Source organism: Neomonachus schauinslandi, chromosome 2 (assembly GCF_002201575.2).
Source record: "Neomonachus schauinslandi chromosome 2, ASM220157v2, whole genome shotgun sequence".
Taxonomy (NCBI): domain Eukaryota; kingdom Metazoa; phylum Chordata; class Mammalia; order Carnivora; family Phocidae; genus Neomonachus; species Neomonachus schauinslandi.
Window position 1 is genome coordinate 110,008,216 of NC_058404.1, and position 23,914 is coordinate 110,032,129.

At 35.1% G+C, this 23,914-nt stretch overlaps 1 protein-coding gene across 10 annotated transcripts in view; it reads left to right on the plus strand.

Moving 5' to 3' along the window:
* Positions 1 to 23,914, plus strand: part of CAMK2D (calcium/calmodulin dependent protein kinase II delta) — a 321,958-nt gene that overhangs the window by 159,307 nt on the left and 138,737 nt on the right. For all 10 annotated transcript variants that reach the window (XM_021684521.1, XM_021684522.1, XM_044912889.1 and 7 more), the window contains exon 4: positions 792 to 846. In XM_021684521.1, coding sequence (XP_021540196.1) covers positions 792 to 846 — 55 coding nt within the window. The remainder of the gene's footprint in view (positions 1 to 791; positions 847 to 23,914) is intronic.

A 23,914-nucleotide genomic window follows, 5' to 3' on the forward strand; every position in this document is an offset into this window, starting at 1 on the left:
CCAGGAAGTGCTATGTAGAAACTCTCTCCATCCCCACCAAAAAAAAGGGGGGGGGGGCAGGGAGAGCAGAAGCAAGACCATTTGCTGGACTCTTCAAATGATCCTTCTTGCTCCTTATTGTATTGATCAAGGCATGAGTTGGTGAAGAACTGGACTAGGGAGATAGCAAAGAGAATGGCAAGGAAGAGACTCTAAGTGGGAGAATTCCTAGAACCTGCTAACTTTGAATAGATGTATATATAACAGTCATTAATATTTATTTATCCCAGCAACATGTGTATTATTTTACTTTTGTTGTCTCATTTAACCTTCTCAACCATTTTGTAAAGTATAGGTACTTTTATCATAATAAATTGATTAATTTGATTAAGCTCACACAGGGGCACCTGGGTGGCTCAGTCAGTTGGGCATCTGGCTCTTGAGTTCACTTCAGGTCATGATCTCAGGGTTGTGCGATCGAACCCCACATTGGGCTGTGTGGAGCCTGCTTAGTAAAGATTCTCTCTTTCCCCCCTCTCCCTTCCCTGCTTGCCCTCTTTCCTCTCTTGCTCTCTTTAAAAAAAAAAAGAAATGATTAAGCCTACACAGTTAATAATTATCAGAACCAAAATCTAAACCTTGGGTTTGTCTGAACCCAAGCCTTGTTGTAAAGGATACTGCTTATCAGAGCCTAGAACAAAGAATGTTGCCAACACTTTTAGTTAGGAGACAGATGCCCATTAGAAGTCTGGTTTAATGTTCATCATTGGCATATATATAACATAAACTTTTCTCCCACCACTTTTTTTTAGTGCGACTTCATGACAGCATATCAGAAGAGGGCTTCCATTATTTGGTGTTTGATTTGTAAGTACAACATGCTTTGTGTTCATTTATTTTTGCTATTTGAAGATCATTTTGAATTAAACATGATTTTTTCTAATTTGCAGTCTAAATTAATGATCCTATAATTTTTTTAGATGTTTTCAAATAACATTCAACTCTAATTCTTTTGAAAAAAATGTGACTGTTCAGGAGTGTTTATTTAAAACTTACATTAATCTTCATAACTGAAACAGGAGTCTGTTTGGTTTGTTCACTGTGATATCATAAGCAGTTCTCAGTTTTATCTTTGGGCATACAAATGGCTGATGTGAGCTAATTTTCCATTGAATTTTTTGTCTTATATAAAAAGAACCATAGCTAACATCATACTCAGTGAAAAAATGAGGGAATTTTTCTCTAAGGTCAGAAACAAGATAAGGATGTTCACCTCACCAGTTTTATTCAACACAGTCTGGAAGTCCTAGCCACAGTAATCAAACAAGAAAAAGAAATAAGAGGCATCCATATTGGTAAGGAAGAAGTAAAACTTAACACTATTTGCAGATGACATGATAACATACATAGAAAACCCTAAAGACTCCACCAAAAAACTATTAGAAGTAATAAATAGTCAAGTTGCAGAATACAAAATTAATATGCAAAAAATGGTAGCATTTCTATACACTAAAAACAAAGCAGCAGAAAAGAGAAATTAACAGTTCCATTTACAAATGCACCAAAAAGAATAAAATGCCTAGGAATAAACTTAATCCAGGAAGGTGAAAGACCTGTACTCTGAAAACTGTAAAATATTGATGAAAGAAATTGAAAACAACACAAACAAATAGAAAGATATTCCATGCTCATGGATTGGAAGAATTAATATTGTTTAAATGTCACCACTACCCAAAGCTATCTATACATTCAGTGCAATCCCTGTCAAAATACCAGCAGCATTTTTCACAGAACTAGAACAAATAATACTAAAATTTGTATGGAACCACAAAAAAACCAAATAGCCAAAAGAGTCTTGAGAAGGAAGAACAAAGGTGGAGGTATCACAATCCCAAATTCTAAGATCTACTACAAAGCTGTAGTAATCGAAACAGTATGGTACTGGCACAAACAGTCACATACATCAATGAAACAGAGTAGAGAGCCCAGAAATAAACCCATATTTATGTAGTCAATTAATCTATGACAAAAGAGGCAAGAATATACAATGGAAAAAAAGCTGGTCTCTTCAATAAGTGGTGCTGGGAAAATTGGACAGCTACATGCAAAAGAATGAAACTGAACCACTTTCTAACACAGACATAAAAATAAACTCAAAATGGATTAAAGCTCAATAATTTTGATAACAGTCATAGCAACATTTATGTCTCCGAAGGCAAGGGAAACAAAGGCAAAAATAAACTATTAGACTACATCAAAATAAAAAGCTTTTGCACAGCAAAGGAAACCATTAACAAAAGTAAAAAGGATGCTTAATGAATGGGAGAAGATATTTGCAAACGGTATATCCGATAATGGGTTAATGTCCAAAATATATAAAGAACTTCTACAACTCAACACCAAAAAACCCAATCCAATTAAAAAATGAGTAGAGGACCTGAATAGACATTTTTCCAAAGAAGACGTACAGATAGTCAAGAGTCACATGTAAAGATGCTCAATATCATTCGTCCTCAGGGAAATGCAAATCAAAACTACTATGAGATATCACCTCACCTGTCAGAATGGCTAAAACCAAATACACAAGAAATTTAAATGTTGATGAGGATGTGAAGAAAAAGGAACCCTGTGTACTGTTTGTGGGAATGTAAATTGGTGCAGCCACTGAGGAAATCAGTATGGAGGTTCCTCCAAAAATTAAAAATAAAAATACCATATGATCTAATAATTCCACTCTGGGTATTTACCCAAAGAATGTGACAACCCTAATTTGAAAAGAAATAAGCACCCCTGTTTATTGCAGCATTATTTACAGTAGCCAAGATATAGAAGCAACTTAAGTGTCCATCAGTAGATGAATGGATAAAGAAGATGTGTGTATATATGTACACACACACACACACACACACAAATATACACAATGGAACATTACACAGCCACAAAGAAAGGATGAGGTCTTGAGAAAGACAAATACATGTGATTTTACTCATATGTGGAATGTAAAAAACAATAGTGAATAAACAAAAACAACAACAAAAAAGCAGAATCAGGGAACAAAATTGATGATTGCCAGAGGGCAAGGGGGTGGAAAGGATGGGCAAACTGGATGAAGGAGAGTGGGAAACACAGGCTTCCAGTTATGGAATGAATAAATCACAGGAATAAAAGACATAGGGGAATATTTTCAGTGATATTATAATAACATTGTATGGTGACAGATGGTAGGTACACTTGTGAGCATAGCATAATGTATGAAGATGTTGAATCGCTATGTTGTGTACCTGAAACTAATGCAACATTGTATGTCAATTATATTCAAATAAAAAAATTAAAAATAAACTATAATTCAAATAATGGAAAAAGACTAAAAGAAGGGTCCTTGAAGTTGGTTAACTCAGTGGTTCAATAACAGTATCAGACTCCCATATTTTACTTCATTGGCTTTGTTCTCAGATTGGTATCGTTCAAGGTATTATATACAGACATGCTAATGTCCAGTGAAAGACATTGTCTTTTGTTCTTTATAAGAAGGAAAAATCTACCCAGTAAACATCTCATTTCCTCTCACTGGCCAGGATTAGGTCATATACCATTTGACATAGTAATTTCACTTCTAAAAATGAAGTCCATGGAAAGCATACCCTAAATTTAGATAAAACTTTATGCCAAACAATGTTCATTGCATCAGCTTTTATAATGGAAAAAAAAAGAAAAAAAAGAAAGGCAACTTAAGGATCCAATAATAGAGAAGTAGTTGCATAATTGTGGTAAATTCATATAATGGACTACTGTCCAGCATTTTCATGTAATGCTTGGAAATAAAAAAGATATTTTTTGTAATATGACTCTAAAGATAGGTTAGTGTTAGACTTGGTTAATTCAGCCCTTCAGTTTTGTAATTAAGAAATCAAGTTTTTTTCTATCTTTTTGGTTGTTCTCTGTAGTATGTGAGTTTGTTCTCAGGTTGGTGCCTCATTTTCAGATATCAGTGACTTTCACAGTCAGAAAAAGGGACAGTATTAATGCCATTGCAATGTTTTTATCCTTTCTCAGCAGTCCCTCAGAAGATAATCTGTTAATGAATCCTTGTTTATTTTTATTTTTTATTTATTTATTTTTTAATGAATTGCTGTTTAGAATTGCTTCTCATACCCCTGCCCGAATCAAGTATTGATGAAGGGAATGGAATTACAATTGGCATTGACCAATTATAAATTTAATATGTAGGTCTTGGGAGGTAACTGGCCTCCCTTGAATCACCAAATGCATGGTCAGGTAAGATCTAAATCATGGCTTTGTTAACAAGAAAGTAGGGGAGTTTTGCCTATTAGGTAGGCAGCCAAGTGTGTCTGTCATATTGGTGATTGATGTGTGTTGGAAAATAGAGACTGAAGCTCTGATTATGCACAGCCCCACCATATAGGCTCCTCTCCACAGTCACAGTCCCATCCATGGCTTGTTCACGTGGCTGTAGTTTGGCACCACTCCATATTGCACTAGTCCTTTCTCTTCAGTCCTTTCTCAGAGCTCATATTTTTACTTTCTCCATTGTTCTTTCTTCCTTTCTCATGTTCTAAGATCCCCTTTTTTTATGATTTCCTTTCTTCTTTAATAACTTCCTTAGCCATTCTTTCAGAGTAGATACGCTAACAACAAATTCTTACTTTTTCTGAGAATGTCTTGATTTCCCCTTCACTCCTTTTTGCTAGATAAAGAATTCTAGGTAAACAGTTATATTCTTTTAATGTTACATCAATTCCTTCTGGATTCTCTGATTTCTGATGAAAAATCTTTTGTCATTCTGTTTTGCCCCTAAAAATAACGTGTTCTTTCTCTCCAGGTGCTTTAAAGATTTTTTCTTTGTAGTTTTTAGAAGTTTGATCATGATGTGTCTTGGCTTGGCTTTCTTAGAATTTATCTTATTTTGTGTTCATTTAACCTCTTGAATATACAGGTTTATGTCTTCTCCCAAACTTGGGAAATTTTTAGACATTGTTTCTTTGAATACTTTATTAGCCTTGCCTTCTTTCTCTTCTCCTTCTGAACTTGAGAACATGAATGCTAGATCCTTTGTTATAGCCGCATAAATTCCTGGGGCTCTGTTCATTTTTATCTTTTTTTTTTTTTCTCTTGTTCAGATTAGGAAATTTATACTGTTTTCTTCAAGTTGACTGATCCTTTTTTTTTTATTCTGCTGTTGAATGCATCCATTTCAGTTATTGTATTTTTTCAGCTCTACTATAGACTGTTGGTTTTTCTAAAAATTCTCTGTCTTGCTGAGAGTTCCTATTTTTTCTGTTTGTGTGTTTTTAATTGCTCACTGAAGCATTTTATTAGGCTGATCAAAAATCCTTGTCGGATAATTCCAACTGCATTGTCATCTTGGTGGTGTTGGTGTTGGCATCTGTTCATTGTTTTTTCTCATTCATATTGAAATGTTCTTAGTTCTTGATATAATGAGTGATTTTGTATTATATCCTAGACATTTTGGGTATTATTTTACGAGACTGCGGATTTAATTTAAATCTTTGTAGCAGGTCTCCTCTGATACCACATTGGCAGGGGTTATTAGGTGCCATCTTACTACTTTCAGGTGGGAGTGGAAGTCTAGGTTCCCTATTTAGCCTCCTATGGCACCCCAGGGGTGTTCCTCCTCACTGCTGGGCAGGGCTTGGGAGAACAGGGATTTTTTTTTTTTAATGCATTTAATGAGAGAAATGTATCTACCCTATTTTTTCAGACTGTTGTTATTTCTTAATAGACTTAATTTGTTAGATATCCTTTGCTATATAAATCAAGGGTATGGTATTATAAACTGGGATATGTCCTTCATGCTATGATGAATGCTGGAAAGAAAAACACTTTTGCTAATGCTCATTTACCTGAGTACCATTATTCAGAATTGGATTTGATCATAGCTCTATCAGAGAGGATATACTTTTCCTATACCCTCTTATGTTCAGTGCATGAAGGCATGTGAATTAGACTAAAGGCGGATTAACAGAATAAAAGGCACACAATTTTTATTAATATTTATGTGCATGGGAGTTTGTAGAAAAGAAGTGAAACTAAAAGAAGCAGTGAAGGTGTCAAATTCTTGTCTTAGATGATAAAAATTGCTCTTCTCTCCCTGGTACATGGAACAGATACCTTCCTCAAAGGGAAATTTATGCCCTGCTTTTGGGCGGATAAGGGGAGGGTAGAGAACTCTTCCTGTATTTGTTCATTCTCAACTGCCTTTAGCTCAAAATAGTCTTTTTGCCAAAGTGGTATATTGCAGGGTGGTATATTCTGATCTACTTCAGCTCCAAGAAGCATATCAATGTTAGGTCAGATGTAAAAGGGCAATACCCTTCTTCTCATGCCATGCCATACCACTTTTCCATAGTTACCAATTTACATTCACATTTAAAATTTTATAGTTTTCTATATTATTAAATGGAGGGAATGATAAGAATCACAGAGTTTAGAATAAAGTTTATTTTTTTATACATCATATTTTATTTATTTTTTTTAAGATTTTATTTATTTGAGAGAGAGAGAATGAGAGACAGAGAGCATGAGAGGGAGGAGGGTCGGAGGGAGAAGCAGACTCCCCGCCGAGCAGGGAGCCCGATGCGGGACTCGATCCTGGGACTCCAGGATCATGACCTGAGCCGAAGGCAGTCGCCCAACCGACTGAGCCACCCAGGCGCCCTATACATCATATTTTAAATAATTGGTACAGAACATATAAAAAAGCAGTTCATGTGAATACAAAATAAGATTTTCAGTTACAGTGGATCGTATCTGTCACAATGATATTCGTGTTATTAATGTCTCTGAAACCAAAGTGTAAGTTTACATTTGAACCATAGTAACATTAAATACACTGCATCAGACAGTTGAACCTCTTTTGCTAGATTGAAAAGCTCAGACTCTTTGCAATTGTTCTTTAATATTTAAAGTTTAAGAGAGAAGTTATGAGCAGTTTTCATCAAAATTCTTTGCCAGGAAATGAGACTAATAAATTAGGTTAAATATAATCCAATAAAGCACCCAGCTTTGAGATAGTTGGAAAACAGTGGTTAAAATATAGATTTTCAAAAAAAAAAAAAATTATATATATAGATTTTCAATGATTAAAAAGAGATTATAACAGATATAATTCCTCTAAATTATCTAATTGTGGTGGTTACTCTATGAAGAGGAAAAGTAAGTAGCTTTAAAAATGAACATTTTATACATCAATGAAATACTCATATGGGAAAATTGGAAGTCACTTAGCCAATCAGTTCCAAGATAAAATAACTGCTTGAATTCCTAAAGAAGGAATGTTCCTGTGTTTGTCCTTTTGATGATGGTTTTGGCAGTGTGGTACTTGTGCATACTTCCTGTGGAATGTCAGCTATTCACAATCTAATGGGAAGTTCTATTTTTATAGGTGCACTGAGTTTTCTTCTAATGGAATACTTTTCCCTTTCTAAAAAGCAAAACAGAAGAGGCAATGAGTTCATTAAAAAAAAAAAAAAAAAAGTTTCTTCTTGCTATTTTAAATTTACATTTTTCATTCAGGTATCTATCCACCATTTCCAACTATACAGCATTAGTAATCGCTTTTGCAAATAGACTCAGGAATCAGTGGGAAAGACCTGCACGAAAGCAAAGACCTCTTCACAGCAAATAATGAATCATCCTTCCTCCGGGTTTGTGCCTAGCAGGGTTTTCAGGCACACCTCAGCAGTTCTGGGAGATAAGAGGTGTGGATTTATCTGAAATCTAAGGGAAAGCCAGGCAGGGAAATAATGGAGCTAGAATTGTAGTCCCTAAGGGAGAGGCCTACAGTCAGAGCCATTGGCCTTAGGCAGATAAGGCAGATTCAGTCCATTTCTTTGAGACAGAAGGCCTTGACAAGGGCACTCATCTGAATGTGACATATATATTTCAGGAACTGAATGTCAGCGAAGATTTGTATTATGTGCATGTTGGGTGAATATATAATGGAGTATAGAAATATCACAGCCCTTTCTAAGTAAATGTATAAGAGAATAACACTTGGGTTGAATTTTGTAATCTCAGTAGGGAACTAAAATAGATAGATTAGATTAAGGTTTATTGGCAAAAGTGCTGATCCAGGATGAAAAGACTTAAGTTTCAGTCTCAGAGCTACCCAAGGCTAACTACTTAACATTATATTTTCTCTAATCCTCATTTTTCTCGTACGGAATGGGGCCGTGGGACCAGATGAAAAATTTGTCAGACATCTCTCAAGTCCTTTCCTGTTCTGTGAGGCCAGGATGCTGTTCTCATTAATTTGAGACTTCTGGTAGAATTAGTAAGGACTCCTGGTGTCGTTTTTAAATATTAGAAAATTTATTATGATTTTAAGCTATTAGAGAAAAATTCTATTAATACATCTTTAAAAAGAACTTTTTTTTTTCCCCTAGCAAAAACACATCTTGGTACATGAAATACTTCTTTTTTTTCTGTTTTAAAGTGTTTTTGTTTTTGTCCCCATATAAGAAATTCTGTTCATCAAATAAGTAATGGGTACCTACTAAATGCAAGACACTATGCCTAATGCTTTAGGAAAAAAGGTAGTGTTTCTGAACATTTTAAAATAAATATCCCATTTTGATAATTTCAAAATTGAATACTCAGAGAATCTGATGTGCTCCCTCCCTGTGCCCCATTTTATCATTTTCGTACCATCCAGAAAGCTTGGTCAATTTGCATGCTTTGTAGTTATTACTAGGAAGACATGTATATTTTTCATTTTTACAAATTTGAAGTTCTATCAGTATTAAAAAAGTATGTTTCGGAAACTACACCCCTTGAGCTGATTGTTATATTGGCAATATCAAGACTAAAAGACTAAAAGCTAAGACACCGTCCACTTTTTTGAAGATTTTATAGTTCAGAAAGGGGATTGGATAGCTTCAAAAAATCCATAGTATAGACCTAATGTGGTAGGAGCTGTTAAGAGTTACAAGAGGTTTGGGAGAAAGAGCCAACATTCACTTAGGAATGCCAGGAAACACAATGCAAAGCCCTGAAGTTGATGTTTTTCTCAGTGTATTTCTCTGTGTCTTCATTCAACAAATGTATCCTTAATCTGCACTTAACTCTCTACCAGGCATTGTGGATAAACTGATTGAAGGGAAGGTGAACGACAATTTTTGCCTTCGAAAGAGCTAAAAGCAATCTCATACTTGTTCTGTTATAGCATTCTTTGATCTACTAGAATATTTGGTTGCATAATCCACAGGTCAACAATTTACAAAACACACAGATATAGTGTAATAAGTTTCACAGTGTCTTTGAACACATCTGTTTGTGCCCTAGTCACTTGGTCATCTTTATGGTTATTTAGGAAAATTCTTCCATTATGCTGATAATATTCTCCTGTATCTCACAAGGCATATGTATGCCATATATATTCTAATGATTATTAAATCTTTTTTAGAGGTAGAGGGCTAGTCTGATTTTTCTGGACATCTTTGGCCTATTATTCATAGCAAATTTTATCCTTCTTAAAACCCACCTAGTATATTTCATTTGTCTTATATTTGATTTTAGTATTATTTGGTCATATTTGATTTATTACAGTGCATATAGGAAGTAGTGGCAAAAATAATTTCCACTCTCAGATCAAAATGTGGAATGCACAGATTGAAGATTACTTGATCTATCAGTACACTGTAAACAGCACTTGAAAATAGGCCTCTAGGTTAAAACTCTTGTTAAAAGACAGAAAACTAAATCAGTAATTATAGTATAGCACAGTATATTTTGCTGTGAGCACGGATGATTGAAGCAAAAAGAGATCAGATTAGAGGTGTCAACCCAGTTAGAAGTTGACTACACTAACATCCAGGAAGAACATAGTAAGTACCTGAAGTAAGATGTTGGTTGGAACAAAAAAAAGAAGTTATAAGGTATAAACCCTCTGAATATACTTTTTAGAACAAAGTTGAGTCTCTGAATTTTGTTTTTAGTTGGCACTTTATATGCAAGAAACAGTCAATCTACATAAAGTGGAGGATATTTTAAATAACAAAGAAACCCTAATGCTGTAAAGATACTGCATTGCATTTCTCATTTGTTTTTAGAAAAGTGTTGGAATGAAAATATTTTGGCTATTTTTAAAATAAATTTAATGTCCACTATAGTGGAACTCTATAATTCTAGAATTATAGAGGGTCACTGATGGGAAAATACAGCTTTTACAAAGTTATACTAAATAATTTCAGTGTCCTATTAGTTGGAAAATTAATAAAATGGTAAAGAATCTGTTATATGTTTTTACAGAAAAACATTTATTTGTTTTTTATTTTTTTAAGATTTTATTTATTTATTTGAGAGAGAGTGAGCAAGCACGAGCCAGGGAGGGGGGAGAAGCAGAGGGAGAGGGAGAGGGACACGAGGCTCCACCCCAGGACCCTGAGATCATGACCTAAACCAAAGGCAGACGCTTAACGTACTGAGCCACCCAGGCGTCCCCAGAAAAACATTTTAAATAACCATGACATACTATACTTTTAATAGAAAGGTGTAGAGATACTCAATATTCTTTTGATTTCTTTCTGAATAGAAAGCAAAATACTCAATTTTTCTCATGTATTATGGTCCTGCTACAAGGTGGCAAACTCAACTCTTCCACCCACACATCATGGTTCTTTAATGTTCATGGACACTTTCAGTTTGTATGGAATAAGATATAACCTTGTCTCATGAGTACTCATTAGTTAATAACCTCAAGGAGGAAGGAGGCTCTTCATGATGAATACTATCTGATGGCCTTTTTAGAATTTTTCTCAGGAATAATTGTCTTAAATTCCAGAAGGCCAGTTTCTTTCTCATTTGTTCATTTTGTAGTTCTTATTCTTTAATACAAATCTGAATTTCTTGATATCATACCAGCTCCCATATTTATGTTTATGAAGTTGGAGAAATTAGGAATTTAGGATTTTTGAAACTTTATTTATAAAAATTTTTTCTACTTTTGATAAAGTTTATTTTTGAGAGCAGTTTTAGTTTCAAAGCAAAATGAGTATTAAGTACAGAGAAATCCTATATATGCCCACTCCTAATCATGCACAACTTCATCACTATAGCCTTTCTGCACCACAGTTTATTTGTTACAGTTGATGAATCTACATTGACACATCATTGTTACCCATAATCCATAGTTCACATTAGGGTTTACTCTTAGTATTGGACTTTGAATGGGTTTTGACAAATGTAATGTCATGTATCCAGCATTGAAGTACTATACATAATAGTTCATTCCCGTAAAAATCCTCTGTATTCCAGCTATCCCCTCATCCTCCTCCTTAAACCATGGAAACCACTAATCTTTTTACTGTCTCCATAGTTTTGCCTTTTCCAGAATGTCATACAGTTAGAACAGACAGAATATAGACTTTTTCAGATTAGCTTCTTTCACTTAGCAATATGCATTTAAGTTTCCTTCACGTCTTTAAATGGACTGATGGTTCATCTCTTTTTTGCACTGAATAATATCCCATTCTCTAAATGAACCACAGTTTATTTATTTACTCATCTACTGAAGGACATCTTGGTTGCTTCCAAGTTTTGGCAATTCCAATAAAGCTGCTATAAACATTCAGGTGCAGGTTTTTATGTGGACATAAGTTTTCAACTCCTTTGGGTAATATCAAGAAGCACAGTTGCTGGATTATATCTTAAGAGTATGTATAGCTTTGTAAGAAACTGCCAAACTGTCTTCCAAAGTGACTATCCCACCAGCAATGAATGAGAGTTCCTGTTGCTTCAAATCCTGTCAGCATTTAGCATTTGTCAGTGTTTTGGACTTTGGCCACCCTAATCGATGTGTAGCAGTGTATCATTGTTGTTTTAATTTGTAATTTCTTAATGACATGTGATGTGGAGCATCTTTTCATATGCTTGTCTGCCATCCATGTATCTTCTTTGGTGAGATATCTTTTCAGGTCTTTTGCCCATTTTTTAATCAGATTATTCATTTTCTTGTTTTTGAGTTTTAAGAATTCTTTGTATACTGTGGATCACTGTCCTTCATCAGATATCTTTGCAGATATTTTCTCTCAGTCTGTGACTTGTCTTTTCATTTTCTTGACAGTGTCTGTTGCAGAGCAGAAGTTTTTAATTTTAAAGTAGTTTACCTTATCGGTTCTTTCTTTTGTGGATCATGGCTTTGATGTTCTATCTAAAAGTCATCCCCATATCCAAGATCATCTAGATCTTCCCTATAGTCTCTTCCAGGAGTTTTATAGTTTTGCATTTTACATTTTAGTCTGTGATCCATTTTGAGTTGATTGTTGTGAATGGTGTAAGGTCTGTGTCTAGGTTTTTTGTTTATTTGTTTTTTACATGTGGCTGTCCAGGTTTCCAGCATCACTTGTTGAACAGTCTATCTTTTCTCCATTGTATTGCCTTTGCTCTTTTGTCAAAGATCAGTACCTATATATGGGTCTATTTCTGGGCTATCTGTTTTGTACCATTGATCAGTTTGTTTATCCTTTCATTAATACGACACTATCTTGATCACTCTAGCTTTCTCTTTTTTTGAGAGAGAGAGAGAGATAGTGTGAGGGGCAAAGGGAGAGGGAGAGAGAGAATCTTAAGGAGGCTCCATGCCTAACATGGAGCCTGACATTAGGCTTAATCACACAACCCTGAGATCATGACCTGAGCTGGAATCAAGAGTCAGATGCTTAACTGACTGAGCCACCCATGTACCCCTTGACTACCATAGCTTTATATTAAGTCTTAAGGTCAGGTAGTGTCAGTCTTCCATCTTTGTTTTTTTTCAATGCTGTATGCTATCCTGGGTCCTTTGGCTGTCTATATAAACTTCAGAATCAGTTTGTCTACATCCACAAAATAACTTACTGAGATTTTGAGGGGGATTGTGTTGAATTCATAGATCAAGTTGGTAAGAACTGGCATCTTGACAGTGTTGAATCTTCCTATCTGTAGACATAGAATATCTCTCCATTCATTTAGTTCTTCTTTGAGATCTTTAATCAGAGTTTTGTACTTTTTCTCATATAGGAAATATTTACATATTTTATCAGCCTTATACCTAGGTTTTTCATTTTGGGGGAGTGCAATGTAAATGGTAAAGTGTTTTTATTTTTTAAGATTTTATTTATTTATTAGGGAGAGAGACAGAGTAAGCATAAGCAAGAGGAGGGGCAGAGGGAGAGGGAGAAGCAGGCTCTCCATTGAGCAGAGAGCCCGATGCGGGGCTTGATCTAGGACCCTGAGTTGAAGGCAGGTGCTTAACTGACTGAGCCCCTCAGGTGCCCCAAATGGTACAGTGTTTTTAGTTTCAATTTCACTTGGTCATTTCCAATGTATAGATTATTTCCTAATATAGTGTAGTGATAGACTTTTGTATGTTAACCTCATATTCCACAATTTGCTATATTTGCTTATTAGTTCCAAACTTTGTTGTTGATTCTTTAGGGTTTTTTACATAGACAGTCATGTTATCTGTGAACAAAGACCAGTGCATTTCTTCCTTCCCAATTTGTATGTATACCTTTTATTTCTTTTTCTTAACTGCATTAATTAGGACTTCCAGTATGATATTGGTAAAAGGAGACATTTTTATCTTGTTCCTGATGTCAGTGGGAAAGCTTCAAGTTTCTATTAAATATGATGTTAGCTTGTGGTATTTTGTAGATGTTCTTTATCAAGTTGAGGGAGGTAATTTCTGTTCCTAGTTTCCTGAGAGTTATTACCATGAATGGGTTTTGAATTTTATCAAATATTTTTTTCTGCATCAACTAATATGATCATGTAATTTTTCTGTTTTTACCTGTTGATATGGTGGATAGCATTTATTGATTTTCACATGTTAAACCAGCCTTGCATAGCTGAAATAAATCCCTTCTTTTAATGATATATAATTCTTTTTATATACTGTTGGATTCAGTTTGTTAATATTTTGTTGAGGGTTTTTGTATCTGTGTTCGTGACAGCTGTTGGTCTATAATTTTCTTGTAGTGTCTTTATCTTGTTCTGGTGGTGGGGTAATGCTTGCCTCATAGGACATGTTGACATGTATTCACTCTACTTCTGTTTTCTGGCTGAAATTGTAAAGAGCTGGTATTATTTCTTAAGTGTTTGGTATAATGTACCAGTGAATCCATCTAAGCCTGTTTTCTGTTTTGGAAAGTTATTAGTGATTTGATTTCTTTAATAGATAGGCCTGTTTGTATTGTCTATTTCTTCTTGTGTGATTTTAGCAGATTGTGTCTTTCAAGGAATTGATCTACTTCATCTAGGTTATCAAATATGAGGGCATAGAGTTATTGATAATATTTCTTTATTATCCTTTTATTGTCCATGGTATCTGTAATGATGTCTTCTCTTTCATTTCTGATACTAGTAATTTGTGTCTTCTCTCTTTTTTTCTTAGCTAGCCTGATTTTAAGCTTATGCATTTTATTGATCTTTTCAAAGAACTAGCTTTTTTGCTTTTGTTGATTTTCTCTATTGATGTCCCATTTTCAATTTTATTGATTTCTACTCTAATTTTTATTATTTCTTTTCTTCTGCTTATTTTGGATTGAATTTGCTCCTTTTTCTTTTTCTTTTTTTTTTTTAGTGAAAGCTTAGATTATTGATATTAATCTTTCTTTTCAAATATATGCATTCAGTGCTATGAATTTCCCTCTATGTACTACATCCCACAAATTTTGATGTTGTATTTTAATTTTCATTTAATTCAAAATATTTTTAAATTTCTCTTGAGATTTCTTCTTTGACCCATGTGTTGTTTAAATTCTAAGTATTTTAGGTTTTTCAGCTATATTTCTGATATTGACTACTAGTTTAATTCCATATGGTCTGAGAGAAGACATTGTATGATTTCTATTCTTCTACACTTGTTAAGGGGTGTTTTATGACTATATTGTAGTCCATCTTGGTGAATGTTCCATGTGAGCTTGAGAAGAATGTGTATTCTGCTGTTGTTAGATGAAGTAGTCAAATATTCAATTATATCCAGTTGATTTATGGTGCTCTTGAGTTCAACTATGTTGCTAATGATTTTCTGCTTGCTGGATCAGTCCATTTTTGATGGAGGGGTATTAAAGTCTCCAACTGTGGTAGTAGATTCACCTATTTCTTCTTATATTTCTATCATTTTCTGCCTGACATATATTAATGTTGTGTTGTTAGACACATGCATATTAAGGATTATTAGATCTTCTTGAAGACTCCTTTATCATCAAGTAATGTCCATCTTTTTTCCTAATAATTTCCCTTGCTCTAAAGTCTGTTCTGTCTGCAATTAATAAAGCTACTCTCATGTTCTTTTGAGTAGTGTTAGAATGGTTTATGTTTCTCCATACCTTTAGTCTTAATCTACGTGTGTCTTTATAATTAAAGCAAGTTTCTGACAACATGTAGTTGGGTCTTATTTTCCTGACAGTCTCTATTGGTATATTTAGTTCATTGATGTTTAAAGTGATTATTGATGTAGTTGTGTTAATATCTACCATATTTTTACTGTTTTCTGTTTGTATTCCTTGTTCTTTGTTCCTATTTTTATTTTCCCACTTTTTTTTTTTTTTTGGAAGTTTCTGTTGTCATTTCCTCAAGTTCGGAGATTCTTTCTTCACCTGTGACCAGTGTACTAATGAGCTCAGCAGTGGCATTCATTTCTTTGACAGTATTTTCTTTTTTCAGGTATTTCTTCTTGATTCTTTCTCAGAATTTCCATCTCTGTACTTACATGCCCTTCTGTTCTTGCATGTTGTCTACTTTTCCATTTAATTCCCTGAACATATTAACCATAGTTTTTAAAATTCTTGGTCTGATAATTCCAACATTCCTACCATATTTGACTCTGGTTCTAATGCTTGTTAGGTTCCTTCAAAATGTGCCTTTTGCCTTTTAGTATGTCTTATAATTTTTTGTTGGAAGGTGGATATGATACAGTAGGTAAAAGAAACTATGGTAAATAGGCCTTTAGTAATATAGTGGTAGGGTGTTGGAGGAAGTACTATGATCAGGTCTCAGTTCCTTGGTGAGCCTCTGTCCCTTGAGCTGTGAGCTTTATTGATGCTTCTCAGTTTTGCTTCCACCCCTACCACTTATGTGGGATAGGATGGCTAGAGGTACCTTGAGCTGGGTATTTCCCTTCTTCCGTTTGAAAGGTTAGAACTAGGTAGAGTTGGGCACTTGCATTCCCCCAGGTCAGTTAGGTTCTGTTAATACCCCAACAGTTTAGTCTGTGGTAAAACAGTTTCTTCTTAAAGCAGGCCTTGTTAAAAGAGAATACTGTGCTATATTTCAGAATGGTTCCTTTTCTCCTCTCTGCTAGAAGCATGGGATTTTTTCTTTGATAGTCAACTGTGAGGGCCTGGTAGAGCTCCTGAACGAAAATGTACAAAAATCTGTGGGCCCCCCATGACTGGGTCCCCTTAGAGTTTTATCTTCCAGGCTCATCCACACTGAGCCTTCAGTAATTTATCAATTATAGTTCAGATTTTCCTGTCACCCACTGGTTCCTGCAGAGGTTTCTGCTCCATTAAATTGTTATTTTCAGTCTTTGCCCAGTTTGGGGGGCATTGGTCTGCCTTGTGACCTTATTTGACAGATCTATGAAGAATTGTTAATTTTTCAGTTTGTTCAGGTTTTTATTTGTTGTTAGGACAGAATGACAACTTCTTTTTTTTTTTTTTTTAAAGATTATTTATTTATTTATTTATTTGAGAGAGAGAGAATGAGAGACAGAGAGCATGAGAGGGAGGAGGGTCAGAGGGAGAAGCAGACTCCCTGCCGAGCAGGGAGCCCGATGTGGGACTCGATCCCGGGACTCCAGAATCATGACCTGAGCCGAAGGCAGTCGCTTAACCAACTGAGCCACCCAGGCGCCCCCAGAATGACAACTTCTAAGCTCCCTATATGCAGGAACAGAAACCAGAAATCCTCACAATGTTTTTTTTAATCTTAAATTTTATAAAATTCATTAAAAACTTCCAAATTATTGGGAATTGAAAAGACAAGGCATAGTCATCTATTAGCTGGAGGTTGGAAATCAAGGCTAGAAATTTAAATTTTTAAGACCCGTTTTAAGATAATTAGAAGTCTGACCTATGTGTTTCTCATACACTGTAGGCCACCAAGAGTGATAGAATGAGTAGTTTGAGTATTTCTCAGGAGACAATTGAAACTGTCCTTAGTCACACTCCACTGGAATTTTCTGTCCAGAGTCATTAAAGAGATTTACTACCTCTTTTGTTCAACCAGATTTTAAAAGCACAATTTCCTCAAGAAGTTAGTTATATATGAAATAATGGATGTTTATTAAAGTGCTACCTTCTTAAATAAATGCCTTTCACCACCTGGGTCAGATGATTCTCCTTGGAAAAGGCTGATATTACTATCTTAGGTATTGTCATGCTGGAGACAGGTAGTGTCTGTGGACTGTCAGTGACATTCTGCTGTGTAAGAGAATCTGGAAAAGTTACAATTTAAAAGATGTTAGACTAAGTTTAGCAGTCCGCTTCTTCAGTATGTGATGATATTTTCTGCCATGCTCTCATCCATTCCATCTCCCAGCCGGGACTTTGTAGGCAGGAAGCCCAAGTCCCACTTGATCCCTGCTTACTTTTCACTTCTGCTTGAGACACCCGAAATTGGCAGGTGCTGCTATTGGCTTGCAGTTAATTCTCCCCCTAGCTTTGGTACTTTAGACATTCTCTGTAAATAGATTTGCTATTATAATACATTCATCCAATGACTAGAATACTGATTGGGTGCTAATTATATGCCAAGCACTTTGCTAAATACTAGAGATAAAACGATGAATAAGACATAGTCCCTGCCCACTAGGAGCTTATAGTCAGATTGGGGAAAAAGGATAGTAAACTATGCTGAGCCCTAAGACAGGGTGAGCTTGTGGGAAGGAATGGTGCCTAATGAGTGCAGGGGTGAATGTGTAGAGGACTCTATTCTGAGATTTAAAAGATAAGAAGAATCTAGTTAGTCATAGATTCTAACTCCTACCTGCAATGCCAAGAGGAACAACATAATGCAATATCCTAGGAGAGACTGTAGACAATTTTAGACATTTGTACCTCAGTGTAGATGAACCATCAAGTTTTTTGAGGGGAAAAGAGGAGAACCATGAGGTTATGAAACTCAAGACGCAGGCAGGAACCAATTCTCAAAGCTTCTTCCTTATTTATCATTCCTTGAACTAAAACCTGAAATGAAGTAAAACCTGATTTTTAAAAGGGGAGTTAGTGGAAATGGTATAATGAGATTCGTGTTTAGAAGAATCATTCCAGCTGCAAGTGGAGGAACATATTGGCATCCTAATGTGAGAAACTAGTTTCTGGAACTAAGCAGTGCGATGGGGATGAAGAAAAGTGGAAAGCTTTGAGAGTAATTTAAGAGGTAAAAGTAATAGATATGATGATTAATTGGACTTGAAACTCTTTTGTTGAAGCTTTCTGTCGAGAACATTCCATCTCTAAAATAACTACGATAATCTGATTAGAGAAAAGAATATTTTATCTCCTTAATGCTTTGACTAGCTAATTGATAGCTGTGCAATTGAGAACAGTTAGAACAATGACCTTTTGTTAATAGACAGTTAGCAAACTCAGAAATAGTTACCAGGTCAGTGTTTTGGAATTTTGACTATGTGAATAAAACAAGTAAAACATCTAAAAATATGTGGCTTGACAACAAGAAGACTTTGATAAAAAGATTTTCTCTTTATCCACTAAAGCAAGGATGTGAACAGAGCTAAAACATAGTTGGCACTTCATAAATACTTGTTGAATAAATGACTTGAATTGTTTAATATTTTAAGTAAGTCAGAAAAAGTAGAAGCAATTATTGAGATTACATCAATTTTAATTGCACATACTCATTCTTGATGTATACATAAATAATATAAACTCCTATTGTGTGATGTGTGCCAGTTTTGTGAAGGGATGAGGGCAAATATCCAATTGAACAGAGTTATTCTTTCCCAGTAGTCTGGATAAAACTTGTGAAAATTACTGGTTTGCTAATTGATTTGCTTTACAAAAATCAAACTAAAACATTTGAAATATTAAAAATGGCCGCTCATGGTTTAGAAATCATTTTGTAGGTAATATGTGACTAATAATGTAATTTCAATGAGTCAGTATTTAAACATTGTTTCTTTTATTATGCCTATGTATATGTCAATCTTTCAGCCTACCTGCCTCTCTGTTTAACCATCATTCTCTCTAGACATCCAGCAAGCCGTATGTGTGTGTGTGTGTGTGTGTGAGATTTATGTGTTTTGTATGTGTTGGTGTGGCTATAAATTCGCCAAGATTTTGGCAGAGAAGAATAATTGTTTTAAAGGAATATGTTTCTTATGTTTTGAAAAATATTTGAGAAAGAAATAGAAGTCTGATTTTTCATAAATGTTTCTGAATTTTATGTTTTGAATTCCAAATCAGTAACCTGACCTCAATCAGGACTTTTATTAAACCCTCAAGAAAAAAGTTTTCAACATAAAATTTTGAAGAAAATTATATGTTATGATATTGTTCATTTTTCTTCTTTGCTCTTTTAGTGTAGTGATAGATGTGTTTATGAAAAGTTTTTTTATATACTAGATTTACCATCTTGAATCATGACTTTTCCATTAACTTTTACTGTAATTTTTCATGTATCTTGCTAAAAGGAGAGTAGAGACTCAAATCTTAATTAATAATTTTTTAAAGGGAGACTTATTCTTCCTTTTAAAGAACCTAACATTTTTGTCCATACCTGATATGTTTATGTTTACTGGCTTGGTGCTGCCCTTGACAAGAAATTAAATCAATTAACCTCTCTTCTCTATCAGTTAGGTCTCTACTGATTTCTTTGTTTTCCCAGTGTCTTCCTCAGTTTCTGGAACAAGAAAGTGCTCAATAAGAACCCCAGGATCCTGAATTCATGCAACAAATGCATTTAGTATTTATTATATAGTTGGTACAGTACTGGTCCCTGGGGCTCACAATGAGTTTGGTTTTGTCCCTCTCTTCAAGGCATTTGAAGTTTTTTTAGATATTCATTAAACATGCATATATTCAAAATATCATAGAGGTAATTTAGATCTACCATATTGATAATTTCCTTCTACCCTTCTATATCTTCTTTTTTAGTTTTTTCTCATCTCCTAGACATCTAAACACAGGAGTGATCCAAGATCTTCATCCTTGGGCATCTTATATTTTCAGTTTATACTTACTTCCTAAGTATCTCATCCAGTATCATGGTTTTAAATTCCGTCTATAAACTAATGCCACCCAAATTTATAACTGCAGCTCAGATCTCTACCTGAATTCCAGACTTGGATATTCTGTTGCCTACTCACCATCTCCACTTGGATGTCTAATTGGTGTTTCAAATTTAAAATGTCTGAAACTGACCTACTCATCTCCCTACAGCAAAACCTGCTCCTATCAGTTTGTGGCAACTCCATCATCCCATTTGTTCAGGCCAATAACATTGGAGTAATTATTGACTCTTTTTCTTACATACTATATCTGATTTAATCAACTCCTGTTAATTTCAAAATATATTCAGAATTTGGTAACTTATCACCATGTCTGTAGCACCACCTTGACCCCAGCTGCTGTCCTGTCTTGCCTAGATCACCATAAAAACATTCTGACTAGTCTCCAGGTTTCTGCCCCCACCTTTCTGCATCTACTCTCAATATAGCATCCACAAAAATATCCTATCAAAATCCAAGAGCATGGCACTCCTCTGCTCAGAGTACTCTGTTGTGTCATTGCTTATTACCTTTCTCCTGCCTACCTCATCTCCAGCCACACTACCTTCCTCATAGCTTGGAACAAGCTAGGCATTTATGCTGCCCATTTTTTTGGCCCTGAATGTTCTTATCCCTGAAACGTGCATGGCTCACCTCAGGGCTTGGCTCATAAGTCACCTCCTCAAGGAGGCCTTCCCAGGTAACCATCTATAAGTTGCCATTCTTTCTTCATCAACTGTTCCCAACTCTTTCTTTGCCTTTGTTTCTCCCCTTGACACTTATCACTACTAATCTAGGATAAATTAAACTTAATTTATCTGGTTAATTATCTACATCTCCCACTAGAATGTAAGCTCCATGAATGATGGGACTTTTTTTTCTTTTGTTTGCTTTTTTATCCCGAGTTCCTAGAATAGTGTTTGCACATAGTAGGCATTCAACATATTTTTTTTAACATAACAGTATATGAAGAAGCTTTTGGAAAGAATACACAATTATTTTGTAAAGAGTTTAGAGAGTTTAAAGTGAATATTTTAGGTCTTCTTTTACTTACTTGTTACTTTGGGTACATATGGTGCCACAGTGCCAGCTATTTGAAGGTCCAGTTGCCTAATTACTAGTTAATTAGCATGCTCAGAATCATAGAAATAGATTTTTTTTTTTTTTTGCCAAAACTAAAAATGGAGATTTACTTTAGCCAAGTATCTATTTTGGAGCAAAATGTGACATTATGAACACACATTTTAAGAAATGTGAAGTAGATATGCCTGTATGGTCAAAATGGATTGTAATGTTCTCAAGCATGATAATTATGATGTATTTAAATTCAAATACTGATTTTTATTTGTTGTTATGAATGCTTATTTAATTGATATTTACCATCTATCTTAACTTTTTCTTAGGGACATTTTGGGTACTTATTTTTAGCCAGCAAGCAAAGTAGGATATACAAATACCCTGGGAGTCTGATGCTAATGACTAATTATTTAGGCAATTGAAGTCATTCCTCTCATTCTCTTTCTCAAACCCACAAGGTGCCAAGATTGAAACATGCAATGTATACATGGCCTAATATATTTCTTTAGTGGTCATATTTGTCATTGGAGCCTCAGGAAAGAAAGACTCTTTTGTTTGCTTTTTAATCTCTTATTTTGGAATTTGAAAACTATTCAGCCCTTTCCAGATATGTTGACCCAACTGGGGAATTTTCATGGGCAGTAAGAAATCCTTTCTGCCTTTTCTTACTGGAACAAAGAAACTACTCATCTGGGTGCAGGACATCGGCAGCATTTGGTTTCTTATCCTTAGTGATAATATGGACTTTTCCTAAGGACATGCCTAGTGGCCGGTCTTAAAACCCAAAACACTTGGGGACTGAATAGAAGTGAAATGGTGAATAGATAAAGGCATAGTGCCTTAGGACTTACAGTATTTAGACCCTTAAGATGTATGCCTGGAGTTTGGAAAAACTTTACAAGCAATAGTTACTGATACCTTAGAGAAGGAACAACACTTTATATGCTCAGACTTCTTAAAGCCTTGTTTCTCTAACTTTGTTCTTCAGTGTTAATTATTTCTCTTGTTAGTCACCTTAATTTGGGAGTTCTCTGGTTATTTAGGTAATCTCTTTACCTAAAGAAAACAGAGAGGGATTAAAAAGAAACACTATATTCTTTGAGTGTTGCACTGTAGAGTTTTGGGGGCAATGATGTTGACTTGGTTTCTGCTGAGTAGAAGTATGAATATACATGAAACAAAGTTACTATGTGAATAAAACCCAAGAATAAAAAGATACATACTCAGATGAAATTTGTTTAGATGAATGTTATTGAACTGCCCTTATCAACACTTTATATTATTGGAAAAGCATTTGGTTTTTGCAAAGGAGTGTCTATCCTTAATCAGAGCTAAAAATTTGTTAACTACTATGAACCTCCCTTCCCAAACCGTGACAAGCATATAATGACATACTTCTTCATTTATACTGCACAGTATCTCTATGAGGCTTATAGTATTATTTAATTCTTCTTTACAGATAAGGAAATTGAGGAAAAAGAGGTTACTTGTTTTGTCCAAGGTCACAGCATAAGTGGCTGTGCTAGGACTTAGATTTTCCTGACACGGAAGACCGTGCTACAAACCACCATGAAATCTTGCTCTATACTTGCAGAACTTAAATGGTGGAGTACCATGTACTTGCATTTGGTTTTGAATGATTTGTTATATCTTTTCCCCCTTTAGTCCAAATGTTCATGTAGGGTTTTCTGAATTCTGTTATTTTTCATTCAGTCTACCTTTTGCACCCCTTCCCCACTCCATGGGTCTACTCTTACCTGCATGCCTTCAATATGGAGCTAATAGAATACCAGCTAGCATTTTCATAGGAAAAAGGGGGGGCTTTTCTATAAACTTCTGAATGTTACAGCCCTCAGTCAGTAGTAGTGGAGATGGCTCATTTGTTGAATACAGAAATAAACTCTAGATTTATAGGAGTTGGCCCATTTGAATTAAATCCAAATGTGCACAATCACAGGGTTTTTAGGAAAATAGGGACTGAGCGGAGCCTCACATTCTAGGGTTCTGTTGGGAGAAGTGGAGCTAGAATCACTTGGTAGATAGAATCACCTAATATATAGATTTGAGTGTTGCTGGGAAGTGGTGACAAAAACATGTAAAGGTTGATGTATTTTTCAGGACTCTTTATTTTGCAAGGGACAGAAGTCTAAAATAGTTTCAGCCAAAAAGTTAATTTATTTCCTCAAATAAATGAAAAGTCCATAGGTAGATCTGGTTTCAAATGTGCTCAAAAATGGTCCAGTTTCAGTTGACTCCATGTACTCTTTTCCAATTTATTGTTAGACACATTCTCCCATTATGGTGGCCCCCATTTTTCTTATGACAGTAAGTCTCTTTGCAAAGAAAGCCTCCTTTTCCAGTTAATTCCAACAGTTGTACCAAAATTGAGTTGTATTGTGCATCCCTGAACCAATTACTCTGACCAAAGGAATTACACAGTAGCCTGTGGGGCTGGAAGAGGTTGGTGGTGAAAACAATTTACCAAAAGAAAAAGGGGTGCAGCTCTCAGAAGACAAATAAATGCCAGGTAGGTGAAAAACAACAGAGGTCCACTGTAGGCAGGAAAAAAAGAGGCAAATGGGAGTCAAGCCAAAGGAAAAGTGT